Raw genomic sequence first — 13848 nt, 5'->3', positions numbered from 1 at the left:
TGAGAATAGTTAGTGTTCCTCTGATTATAGCACAAGGAAGTATCCTTTGATTTGGTTGTTGACAGCCGGGTGTTGTCCTCTCAGACACCCCACCCCCATTATGGAAATAACACTGATTATAAAAAGAGACAATGTCTCCATGTTGTTCTGTGTGAATGCCTTTTATGTAACAGAATATGTACTAGCCAAGGGAAGAGGGCAGGAAGCTGAGATAAGGAAAATAAGTGTTGAAAAAAAATGAAAAAATAGGAACCATGACGAGAACGCCAAGAGAAAAGAGGCCAACATCAACATGTACTCCCTCACAGTAGCACACTACTTTACATGAACAGAGTAGATAAAGACTAACTTATTTGATAACTGCACAGTCTGTCCTGTACAGAGATTATTACTCAGTTGATTGATGGTTTGTTTTTTTACCGTTATTGCTAAAGCTAGCCTTGATTGGACAGGTGGGTACAGAATCAGTGTAACGTTTTATTGGCTTACAAACTGAACCATACAACAGTACTGCCATGAAATGTAATTTAATTTATCAGTGGAAATATAAACTTGCATTACAAATACATGTATCACAAAAATTGCTGTTGCACTTTGCATTAAAAGTGTAAATTATTTCCTCCAACTTTTGAATGATACGGATAAAGAATATGTTTATGGCTTTCATCTTGGGACACAATACAATCTCAGTCTTCAGTCTCGTCCTCTGTGCCCTCCCATGAAAGGTTCGCAAGTCTGCGTGACTGAGGCAAAGCAGTGTGTGTGTGCAGCACGGTGTCCACATGGAGAACACATGAGAGACACTGCAGCACAGCCAAAAGTAGCTGGTATTTACAGGAGACCGATTCAAGGCCCGAGTCCGACATAAAGAAATTTGATGACGCGTCAGCTTCTCCACAACAATGCTTAGTTAGTTTAGCCTCCTCTAGAGGACATTCCCTCCCCCCCCGACCCTGTATGATGATTGTGTTGTGTTCTTGTTTGTATACTTGGTTGAAACGGTGGGAATGATTTTTAATAAAAGTCAGGAGCCTTGTTTGAGCCTGCAGGAAACCAAGCGGACTGTGGGAGTAAATCTGTCGGGGCACGCTCAATAGAGCCTTTGCCAAGAGCTGGGAAACAGCAGGGGCACTCATAATTGTGTAATCAGAAACTGAGCGACTGCTGCCATGTTGTAGGAGAGCATGGTTTAAGAGAAATTCAAATGTCCCACCAGCAGGTATAACACAGCCTGACTCCAACACACACTGCTGGGAGGGAGGTGCATTGGTGATCTGATTATCCATATGTAAAGATGTGCTGTTGTTTGACTGCAAAGTCCTCTTTGAGGCTGGAGTTGCAGTCATACCCATGGGCTCCCAAGTTGAAAGTAGCATGCGTATGGCATCTCGAAACGCACATGTATACTGGTCAGTTTGCCCTTCCCCTGAGCCACAAATGACCAGACTACAGGGTTTGACCGTCACCCGATCCTCTGAATCGTGGAAACCCACATGGACATACCTGTGGAAGAGAAAAGTTCAATTTTAACTTCCATGAATCAAACCAGATTAAGAAAATACCATTAATCAAAACCATATATGTATTCCGTTATTATCTATAATAATTATTTGTATCCATATGAGTGACTTTGTAATATACACAGTATATGTCAGAGAAAGAGAGACATGTTTTTATACCTATGGGCTCCCAGCAGTATTGGTCTGCAAAAAGTCAGCGTAGCAACGTGCTCCAGTTCAATCACCCAGCAGTCTGAGACAGGTGTGGCCCCACTTAGCTGGGCAAAGAGAGACAACTCATCTTCACTGACACACTCCACAACGCACATCTCTGCCTGTGCAGCTAAAGCCAGGACAGCAGCCGACTGTTTCACTGCAGACAGGAGCACAGAGACACCCAAACTCTGCAGGTTTGCAATGACACACTCCAGGGACTTTTCTGACCAGGCGCTAAACTGCACAATACTTCTCTTCTTCCTTGAATTGTCCCTCCATCCATTGCTCTCCACATCCCAACTCCAGCACTTGTCCTGCACTAAGCAATTTTGGCTGCAGGTACTCAGTGAAAACTACAGCTTTAACTGGCTGGTGTTCAGTCCGAGGGCAGGGAGTGGCAAAGTCCCTGTGAATAACCTGCCCATCAATCAAACGTGAACAACTGATAGGGAAGCCTGATACAGGTGTATGCAACGCAGCCAAGTTGTCATTTAAAAACTGAAGTGATGAGGAAGGTGGCTGAGCTTTAAACTTCCAGCAAGTGAGCAGTTCACAAGTGAGGTCGCTAATAAAGTCACAGTGGGTGCGACCCAGACGTGAATGAAAGAATGATGCCAGTAGCTTTTGAACAAAGTGATTGTTTGGGTGAGCTGGTAAATGTGTTTTTGCAGTGAAATCCTCCCATGAAAGATGGTATCCATAGGGGATCACTCCACTGGCAATGAGATCATCGAGCTCCTCCAATGCAAATGCCAGCATTTTTTCTGCAAAGTGTCTGGCAGTCGAAGCCTTTGCTGCTTCCCTGGAGTTATAGTTGTGGGACACATTGAGCTCCTTGCAGGTCATTGTATGAATAATTTGCAGTAATGACGAAAGAAGTATGATAAAGGTCTTTGACCCATCACCTGTTACAGTGCTGTGTTTCAAGACACACTCCACCACCATCCTAAAATCAAAAACACACAAAGAAAAATCAAAATGAGAAAGAAATCACATGACAAAGACTATCATAGTGAAAGAGTAGTGTGTTTCACCTTGCCAGTGGATGCTCCAGTCGTAGTGCAGTAAGAATGCGAGTCCCACTGCGGCTCAACATTGCCTGTCCCGTGTCTCGGGTGAACAGCACCTGTCCTCCTTCAGGGCCAAAACTGCGGAGGACAACTGACTCCAACACACTCACAGTCTGTAGGACATGGTCCAGGGGAAGATGCTCCACTGGCAGCATCCCCACACCCTGAAAGGCACACAGGCTGAGGTTTAAAAGAGGATAGGCAAAGGTTTCAACTACCAATGGCAAATAAAAATGAATATACATATATAATAAATAAATATAAATATAAGTAAAATATTTTCTTTTACATTTTGGCATCACAAGCAGTGTCCAAATATACATTTTTGGCTCGTCTTTAAAAGCAACAGAACATTCAAATATTACTGGCTGGAAATGCTACAAGTGAGTCTGAAAGGATAATAACAATATAATTTATGCAGCAGAGTTGTAGTTTGCTAACATTTGACACATGGCAGATGTCAATCTTGTCAAGCTTCAAATGTAAATTAATTACTACTCACAGAATGAACAAATGTATTATTAGTAATGAATGAATGTATTACTAATAACTACTTCTACTAATATCTGTTCACAATTTAATATACGTCCACTATATACAACCTAAACAGTGATTTACCATTGTTATCATCCTCTAATTATATAATTCAGTATAGTGTATGTAGCCGATTAAACTTATGTACACTATATATATGTATTGCATGCATGAATGCAACGTGTGATGGTTGAATGTAAAGGTGCGATGTAAATAAGTAACTTCTGAAAAAAGAATGTTAAATTAGACTTTATGTTACGATCAACACATTGGCACACTGTATCTAGGTGCTGTGGTGCAGTATATGTATACACCGTCTACCCAAAGATATTCAGATTCTGTGGCTGCACTGTACCTTAATGCCCATCAAGCATAAATGCGAGTGCTCCGTGTAAATTATATTACAGGGTAACTGAATGTTTCATAAGTTAATACCCAGCTTTTGTCAGTTTATTCTGTAAAAGTCCTGTAAGCGCGAATCACCAATGTCAGTGTATATTAGTTTACTAGGCTAACGTTATACATTCTATGAACTATTTTCTGATAACTACTAACGTTAAATAGCGTGACGCGTTAGCATCTGCTAGCTAGCTAACATAACCTATGTGATAAACTCGTCAGCGGATGGGCATATTTTATTATAAACCTAAGAAATAACTTATAACCTCAACCTTTATAGCTTTAAAAACAAAATAACCCATTAATTCCTAAGAGCACGACACTTTATTCTGAGAGAACTCACCGTCAGTTCAACAGGAACGCTTTCTCTGTATCCTAGAGACGAGGCTTCTTCTGTGGTTTGTTGCGGATGTAATTTAGATCAGAAAAGACGGTTGCCACCTGGCGAGTGGAGGTACGAGTTGTTTTCTATCCATACAACCAAGAATTAAATTGATTTACACCGTTATACAAGTAAATGCACAGTCATTTTCCTTTTACATGCATGTAAATTAAGTAAATAAAATGTATGGTTATTATGATGTGTACATACAGTATGCATACTGCATATGGGAGTGTTATGTGACTTTATATGCCAGCTTGGATGTTTACATGAACAATTTGTCTGTGGACATCATACATCCCTTTCATAATCTGATGATATTGCTTTACAGGGCTAAAAGAAGTGGTGCTAGGTGTAGACAAATACATAACCTACAATCAAGTCAAAATGTCTTAGACCCTTCGTCCCTAAGCAAGCACATGTGATATGCTATGTTTTACTGCAAATGAAAATCAGGTTTCTTTTTACGAAATGTTGAAATCCTTAGTTGAGTTGATAGTTTATAATCTCAACACCAGATTTGTTATAATATTTGTAACTGTTACAAATTGTCTGACTGACCTTTGTTAAGCTGTTTGTATGTAATCTGTTCTCAGGTCTTCCCTGTAAAAGAGATCTTTATCTCAATGAGACTTCCTCAAAAATAAATAAAGCTTAATTTTCTACAAACATAAATGTAATATGTTCAAATAAAAGGGATTTTGTTACTGTGTCACAAAAATAATAAAATAGCACATTAAGGAGTGATAATCACAATTGATCTAAATTTTTTGTCATAAGCAAAATAAGTACATAGTGTGTATTTCTACATGTGAAGGACAGAGGTTATGCCGAACTCCCTCTCCCCTGCCCATCCCCTAACCCCCCTCTTTCTTCCCTCCATCTGTACAGTATCTCTGCATCTCTGGTACCTCAAGGTGAACGGGGCGGGGCCGGAACTTGATCTCTGTGTTGCTGCAGAAACCACATCCTAAGTTTCTAAATCAGGCAACATCATCTATACATAGACAATATGAGACAGTTCTGCAGCCACCGCCAGATGTACACACAACAACACACTGTCCACGCTGAATGTAAATGTCCTCTATTGCTGAACCCTCACTATGCTAACGAGCCGCTAAAAAGCCATGTCACTTCCCTAATGAATATGCATCAGTGGCCCGGTGAGGGTGACCTGTAGGGATGGGACAGAGGTCACAAGAGGTGGGGCGTCAGAAATAAGCACCCATGCTCCCATGAGACCTAAATAGACAGAAAAGAACAGATTCACAAGGAACACATAACACAACACGCACACAGAGGGAAGCAACAGAAGATGACCGAGCTGCAATTCCACCGTTCCCTACCCTACCTTGTCCTACCCTCCCTCTTGCTCTCTCTTGATCTAGCTTCCATACACCTGCACTCTTTTTCTTGACGTCTAAGAACTAGTGATACAAAAACTCTTCCCTACCTCACTGTTTTCCTCCTCCTCTCCTGCCCTCTCTGGTCTTGTCATATTTTATCCTCCTCCTCCTCCTCCACCTCTCTCTAAGGAAAATGAGTACCTGTGAGTCTGGACATTGCTACTTGGACGACTGAATACAGGTAGGTCTCTGCGTCTCTTTGTTTTATCATTTTAAAGTACTGTGATTTATTTTATTCTCGACTGTTCTGAGTGAAAAGTAACTGTGCGTAAGCCATGCAGTGAAATAATATTAATCAGGTCTGTGCAGGTCATTCTGTTGTTTACCAGATGCAGGCTGGGGTACAACAACACAATCAGCATGGGACATTTATTAGTGTGTAACTCCCAATTTCAGTGATTTTCTTTCACTTCTACAGAAATATTTGGTTTTTGTGAAGGTTAAGATTATGGCCGAGGTCAAAATAAAAACCAAGGCTCTCTAAAGTTGTCATTTTTTAGGTGAAGAGTAACAGTACAGTGGCACTATATTACATATACTGTAATGAATTTGCAACCGTGTTAGCTCAGGTGTAGAAAGAGTTTTAGCTGCATTAACTGAAGTTTAGGGGCCATATGGTACGGATCATTCATTATTCATTATCACTTCTGGTGCAAACATAAGCGAAAGACGCCAATTTAAACATTTACTAATATATATTTGTATAAAAAATATATAAATCTATGTATATTTATAATCTATGTAAATATATATATATATAAACTATATACATATACATAATATAAATAAATATTATATATATATATATATATATATATATATATATATATATATATATATATATATATATATATATATATGTGTGTGTGTGTGTGTGTAAAATAAATAAATATATACACCATATTTCAAACATTATTATTTTGACATGGTAAATCTTTTTGTTTCAAATTGGCATATGAAAATATAAAAGCTGTGAATTATTCATTAATACTTAGTTACACCTCCACAAAAGCACATCAAAATATTGCTTAAAATACATAATAACAAGATCTGTAAGAGACCTGTAACATGTGAGACACGCTGTTCTTTTTGGCATCATTACCAGCTACCATTACTGTAGCTGTAAGATGATCTGTGTCTTCTGTATAAGTGCCTGTCTTTTCAGTAAAAGCAGACATAAACGGAGATAAGTTTCCGCTTGGGTGTGAGATCACATCTGCTGACTCAACCCCAGATACTCAATACCTGTGATGCCTGCAGAATAGAAAATAATATATAGAAACATTTTTGCATTTGGGAATCTTGGCAATGGGACTTTTCTCTCACATACTGAGCGTGACCTTGGCCCATGATTCTCACCACTGGGAGCTCACTGTGGAACAGCAGCGGTCCACGTGTGACGCTTCAACTTTAATTGCACCCTTCCTCTCCCCTCCATGTCAGCAGCTTTGGTCGAGACAGCTACTTGCATATCTTGTGTTCATGTGTTAGTGCCCGGCCAGCAGAAATAGGAGTCATTTGACACTGATGGTCATACTGTGTCTATAAGCAAATTATTGCTACAAATATGTCTGATCAATAGCATTTATGGAAACTCTGGTGTGTGTATGGGTTTATGTGTTCTGTTTGGACTGCTCCTCTAATTTCATTTTTGCACATTTTCAGTTTTGTTGAAGTATAATGTTGTTATTTTTGGGCTGAGATAATATTGCATCTCTGTTTCTCTGCCAGTTTAATTTTGGATCTGTTGTTACTCCTCAAATAATGACTGGGAACCGTCGAGCGGCTCCGGCAGCACCGGGCACCCCCGCTATCCCAACCCACTTGCCAAATGCAACAATCACCCCAGGCCAAAAACATTCTGAAGGCCACAGTCCCAACAAGTTCATGAGTGAACTGCACAGCGTCCACAGTGAGTTAGACTCCTAAGTCATTCTCTATCCTGGTCTGGTATAACATAAATGTATACAATCATGAAGATATGCTGTTATGTTGCATAGGCAAACAATAACTAATCAACTAACAAATGCGTTAAACAATATTATTGTCATTATAAGACCAATTTATACCACTCCCGTAATGATAAGATATTATCATAATAATGCAAGTACACCCTTTCAAAGAGCAATGAGCAATTGGAATGTGAAAATAATAAATACAAAATAAATTAAAATATACTATGGACTCAAAGGCTCTGTTAACAAAAATGTGCAATGTCTGTGCAAAGCCCAAGTCTCATAATGATAGAGAAAACAATGCTGTTTATTCTGGCATCATGTTCGCAAAAATGTTGAGGACATTCTTATGTAAACAAACACGCATGTAAACACTACAGGCAATATCAAGGTCAGGAAAATGATCAAGGTCATGTCCATATATCGTAAGATAAGTCGATAACGTGACAGGCTTAATGGTGAAGCCAATTAACATTGCATCTTGAAATACATTTGGATCAATCATCCAAGCACCAGAGCATGTGAGGCATCAAAGTGTTATTTCATACTGCGGGGCAATTTGGGAGAATAAAAGTGCTGTCGCTCTGTCTTGAATATAAATAATATAAGAACATAAATAAGATCATTATCCGTGTTCCTGAAGGACTCATCATCATTGGAGGACTGGGTTCAGACAGCTCAAATAATTGGATGGCAAATTATCGTAAGGAAGTAAAAGGTGCAGGGAGTGTCTTGTTTTCAGGAATGTGTGACTGAATGAGGAAGGGTCACAATGCATCTGAAAAGGCCAGACAAGCATTTACTCAAATCGGACAGATACACACATTAGGTAGGTTACTTTTAAAACACCATATAGGATTGTTATCTCCCTGGTAGAAGTGCATTATATATTCCTCTTGTGTAGAAGTTATTCCTTTTCATTAGTTCAGACGTGCCAGAGTTGTATATGCATACTGCTTGTAATGCTGTGTGCATGTATAATAATGAAACAAACTGCAAGTCTTCAAAAATGTCATCTGGTATTTGATTATGTCACTTAATATCATTGTCATATACTGCCTCAATGGAGATTTAGAACAAGCAGAGCACATAGGAGACGGACATAACACCGTACAATATATTGTAATGCAATATAACACCATGACAAAATATGGCCTAAAAATGAGCAGACTTAAATCAGCTGCTCTCTAACAATAGCATTTATAACAGGAGTATTGGATTGCAATGTCTTTTTCAGTGTTTCTGATATTTTCTTCACTCCGTGTACATTTGATTTCACTGTCTGTTTTTTTGTGAGTAAAATAGTTTTACCTTGAGGGGAAATGTAAGGGTAACATTTTGAACACTATTCTAGTGGCTGATGGAAAAAAAGTATGTAAATCAATTATGCATCATCTATGTGTGTGTGTCTGTGTGTTTTATGTGGATTTGCAGTGCCATCATCGGCTGTTGCTGCCCTCTGCATCGTAAGTTTGTGCGTGGTGTTGTCGTGTGCTGTGTGTGTGTGGAAGAAGTGCTTGAAAAAGAAGGACAAGGACAAAGAAAATGACAAGAAAAAGGGAAAAGAGAAGAGCAACGGAGGCTTTGACACTGAAATGGATGGAGGTTACAGCGAGGTAAGCTACACACACACAGACACACGGTCTCCGCCTGCAGATGTATTGTCCTTGTAATGGATCACGGTCCTGACGTCCGGGTCACACAGGACTAGTAAAACTGTCAGTGAGTGTTAGGACTAATGGATGTTTTGCACATTGCTCATATTGTAGTAGAGGTTGAGGTCTGAGATGAGTTGTTTTGGAGTGTTGCACTTGTCCTCAAGGATGCATGTCACATTTTAACACACTAAAAAGTGCCTGTCCCCTTTACACAATAAATAAGCTTAAGATGGCAGCATTATCTTTGTTTAATTGCCTCTGGCTGTGCAATGCTTACAATAAACTGCAGGAACAGACCACAAATAGCTGTTCGATAGAAGGACTTCATTGATTACTTATAAAACTATATTTTATTCCTGCATGTGATCCGTGTGTCGCTGTGTGTGTGCAGCCGCTGAAAGATGCAGGTAACAAAGAAACGGAGCTGTCAGACGATGAGCCCAAGGAGGAGGAGAAGCTGGGCAGGCTTCATTTCACATTAGACTACAACTTCACAGATAACACGGTGAGATGCTGCTTTTCACTAAGACATGTTTTTGCCCACCATCTGCCAACTCTAAAATGTCACCATTTTAATACTTCTACTGTCTCTATCAATTATATATATATATATATATATATATATATATATATATATATATATATATATATTTATTTTTTTCCCCTTGCCATCACATTCTAGCTGATAGTCGGCATCTTGCAGGCTGCTGAACTTCCTGCGATGGATGTGGGCGGTAGTTCTGACCCTTATGTTAAACTCTATCTGCTCCCGGACAAAAAGAAAAAGTTTGAAACCAAAGTGCATAGGAAGACCCTTGAACCGAACTTCAATGAGACGTTCACATTCAAGGTAAATTGAAACTCCTGGAGAAAAAACGAAATATTTATCTCGACTGGGTTCACTATTAGCACATGGTGCATAATATGCTTCAAATGATTGTCTTTGACGTGTGTTCTGCAGGTGCCATACACTGAGCTTGGCGGGAAAACACTTATGATGACTGTGTACGACTTTGACCGTTTCTCAAAACACGATGCCATCGGAGCGGTGAAGATACTGATGAGCAGTGTGGACTTCAGCCAGTCTCTGCAGGAGTGGAGGGATCTGCACAAGGCAGAGAAGGAGGAGGTGCGAGCACACTGTGACAGGGGGAGGGGAGTTGAATTTGAAAAAAGGGATGCGCAATTTCGAATTAGATTTTTTGGGATTTCCCAAAATTGTTATTCACTGGGAAACACATTTTCTAAACTGGGTTGACTTTTTTTCAATGTGTTTCTTTGTGTTTTGGGAAAATAGGATTACTGATGCTTGATGTTTCTTTGGCTTGAGTAAAATCAAATACTTTCTCCTTTTCTCCCAGGAGAACTGCACAGAATATTTCAGCTTCAAATTGTTTCCATGTTATTGTGAAGCCAAGACTTAAGTCCCCAACAACATACTGTACTCACTTCTTTTTCTCTGTATTAGAGTGAGCGGCTGGGAGACATATGTTTGTCCTTGAGGTATGTGCCTACTGCAGGGAAGCTGACAGTGGTGATTCTGGAGGCCAAAAACCTGAAGAAAATGGATGTGGGTGGATTATCAGGTGAGTTAAGCAGCAAAAAAAACTGAATTCACATTAGATTTAAGTTTAAGCTCTTTTTCAGATCACTAATGTGCATGAGATTTTCAGTGGAGACAACTTCAGTGCCTCAATAAAGTAACATTTTTTAAGAAGAAATCATTTTTAACTCTTCAAGTAATAAGAAATATAAATATGTACTTTTAATAATATGACTAGATGAACTCTAATAGCCTAGATTAGTTAGTTCTGGTGGAACATTAAGGTCTTATAACTTCTTCTTTTTTGTGGTGTGTCCACTTTCAAGCAGTTTCAAGCAGAAACTGTCAATCGCTACTACAATAGATGTTGTGTTTCACTGATGGAGTTGCTGCATCAGTGCCAGGCTGTTGCTCTGCTGCTCAAACATAAAACCTCTCTGTTCTCCGTCAGACCCTTATGCGAAGATCCACTTAATGCAGAATGGGAAAAGACTCAAGAAAAAGAAAACATCGACAAAGAAGAACACTTTGAACCCTTACTACAACGAGTCTTTCAGCTTTGAAGTGGCATTTGAACAGATAGAGGTACACACGCACATAAACGCATAGACGCACGCACACACACACAAATGCAATTCATCAGAAATGCATTCATTTTCTTTGTGTGTATTTTCATTTATAGAAGGTGCAAATAGCGGTGACTGTGTTGGACTATGATAAGATTGGGAAGAATGATGCCATCGGGAAGGTGCTGCTGGGCAGTACCAGCCCTGGGACTGAGCAGCGCCATTGGGAAGACATGCTGGCAAACCCTCGGAGGCCAATAGCCCAATGGCATAGCCTCAAACCAGAGGAAGAAATCAACGCGCTACTTTCAAACAAGAAATGAAAACCTTGATCTCAGTGTGCTATGACCTTTCAGTCTTTACTTCAATTACTTCCAATTTGTGTTCGTACCTCTCCTAATTCCATTAAAAAACCTTTAAGCTACTTAACTAAGTAAATCTACCCAATAATACCGTTTTACCCTTGACACTATCCAAGTCATTCTTATGGACTTCAAGCCTTCTTCCTTAAGTAATTCCCTCCTGCTTATACCTTAACTGCTACAAAGAGTTTTAAACAAAGATGTATCACTATGTACATTGCTATTAAACAAGATGAGATTTTTTAAACCTGTGTGTTTTTCTTCTGTGCGGTCCTTTTTAAAACCATGCATGCCACAACTGATATAAACATGACTAACCTGCAGAGGGAGACAACCCAATGGCTAATGAAATGAGATTCTCATATCAGACTCAGAATTTGGTTTTCACATACAAGGAATTTGCTTTGGTGTGTAATGGTGCATACATAAACACAGTAGGAGAAATTAAAAATAAGAGCAAATACAGAAATATTACTAAAAAGAAAACTTCTATAAAAATACAAATGAGAAAAATTGTGTACAAGAAATATAAATAGAAGATAAAAAGAATGTACAGAATGTAATACAAAATATGTTTAGTATATCTTAATTAAAAGTGGAGGAGCTGTGCAATAGTGGTAGTAGCAGAAATGTGCAAAATAGTCAGTGCAAATTTGCAACCAATCACCATATGACTGCTGTGATGAATCTATTTTACATTAATATTAATATTCATCACTTCATTTTACTAGTTATATAATTGGTTGGAATCAATTTCCTTGATTGGAATTGATGTACTCTAAATTGCTATTGTATCCCATTGCAACATCATAACATAGAAATGATACTTATAAAGGCTATGAAAGTACACTGGTTACGGTGTTGGAGTACAGCCTAGAATGAAAGAAATGCCAAGAAAAGTGTCTTGGCATCATCATTTATAGATTTAAGTTTCTCTGCAGCATCTGCCAGAGTGGCAGAACGGGCCAGTCACACAGTTTTTTTCTGTCTTAGTCTTAGAATTATGAAAATCGTTTCTACATTATTTCAAATGCACTACTTTATATATTAGAATATTTAATCTTGCACGCTTAGTAAGCAGTGAAGCATCACCCATCCTGTCCAATGTAATGGAACTTACTAACATTTTCTTCTGCTTCATAAAGAAAAAATGTGTAGATATGCAGAGGCTTTCAGTTTGAAGTGTAGATGGAAACATAATATGAATGACAACGTTCTGTGTGTCCTTCCTCATGTTTTGGACAAAATAACAGGAATTCCTGATCATTTAGTTGTAAAAATACAACAAAATAATAGTTTACTAAAGCACAGCAAATCATAACTGCTGAGGATCAGTTACTGAGCTTCGGATATGGCCAACGCAAGTCATTTCTTTCATTAAATGAAAACCTTCATATTTAATTATCTTTCCCAAACAACATAAACATGAATTAAGAATAGACAATTGTGTTCCCCTCACTCTGTTTGAGCAAAATATGAATGGTGTTGGGAGTGAACATTAGTTGGCAAAGTGTCAAAACAAAAGCATGGTTTGGCAAAAACTACAGACTGTTAATTTACCTTGACTGAACGTTATCCAATATCTAGCTAGATTAGCATCACACAATACATTACAAACATAAACTGTATAAGGTTACAATAAGATAGTCGTCGGTAAGTAGTAACCCTTTCACAAGCTGAGTAACGCTACCTGAAAGGTAACGTTGGTTATTAACGTTTGTATTAATTTAAGCGTTGGTGTCCAAAGATGAACACAACTAGCGTAGCTAGCTTAGCGTATCGTTAAAATTGCGGTTTGTTGGAGAAACTGACAAAATTGAATCGGAATTATATTAACAGCTGGGCATCTGCAATACTTTAGCTGGTGGTAACTTAAACTTACCTGAACTAAATAAAGACATGTATCACACTCAGTTTCCCATTAAGAAACATTTTTTCACATATATGGGAAATTAGCATAAACGTAACTTTGCAAACGTTACTTGCCAAGCAGTTGCTTTTAGCTAACGTTAGCCAAACTAAACTAACTTAACTGTGTGTTAATTGTTGTTCCTGTGAAGTTCATATGATTGTATTACAATACGTTGTTATCTTACGGTTTAACGTTAACGTACATAACGGCACATACTGTATCTTCTGTGTTGGTATGTTTCTGTCAAAGTCAAAAATAAATGTGATATTCCCTGCCCTCTGTTTCGCTCTTTGGCACCGCCGTTTCCCTCCGCTTATGTCTACGTCAGAAGTGTCATACCAAGGTC

At 38.7% G+C, this 13848-nt stretch overlaps 2 protein-coding genes across 2 annotated transcripts in view; one reads left to right on the top strand and one right to left on the bottom strand.

Annotated features, from left to right (window-relative positions):
• Nucleotides 1–511: 511 nt before the first annotated feature.
• Nucleotides 512–13848, bottom strand: part of bbs10 (Bardet-Biedl syndrome 10) — a 13624-nt gene continuing 287 nt past the window's right edge. The window contains 5 exon segments of the mRNA XM_029433234.1: nt 512–1503; nt 1680–1996; nt 1998–2661; nt 2750–2949; nt 4062–4186. Coding sequence (XP_029289094.1) covers nt 687–1503; nt 1680–1996; nt 1998–2661; nt 2750–2940 — 1989 coding nt within the window. The 5' untranslated portion in view covers nt 2941–2949; nt 4062–4186 and the 3' untranslated portion in view covers nt 512–686.
• Nucleotides 7271–11821, top strand: LOC115009313 (synaptotagmin-1-like). The gene is made up of 8 exons (XM_029433237.1): nt 7271–7418; nt 8896–9077; nt 9511–9624; nt 9802–9969; nt 10081–10248; nt 10588–10705; nt 11114–11247; nt 11345–11821. The coding sequence occupies exons 1-8, from the start codon at nt 7271–7273 to the stop codon at nt 11549–11551; spliced, it is 1239 nt and encodes a 412-aa protein (XP_029289097.1). The 3' UTR covers nt 11552–11821.

Source organism: Cottoperca gobio, chromosome 6 (genome assembly GCF_900634415.1).
Source record: "Cottoperca gobio chromosome 6, fCotGob3.1, whole genome shotgun sequence".
Classification (NCBI taxonomy): domain Eukaryota; kingdom Metazoa; phylum Chordata; class Actinopteri; order Perciformes; family Bovichtidae; genus Cottoperca; species Cottoperca gobio.
This window is presented reverse-complemented; position numbering and strand designations above follow the sequence as displayed.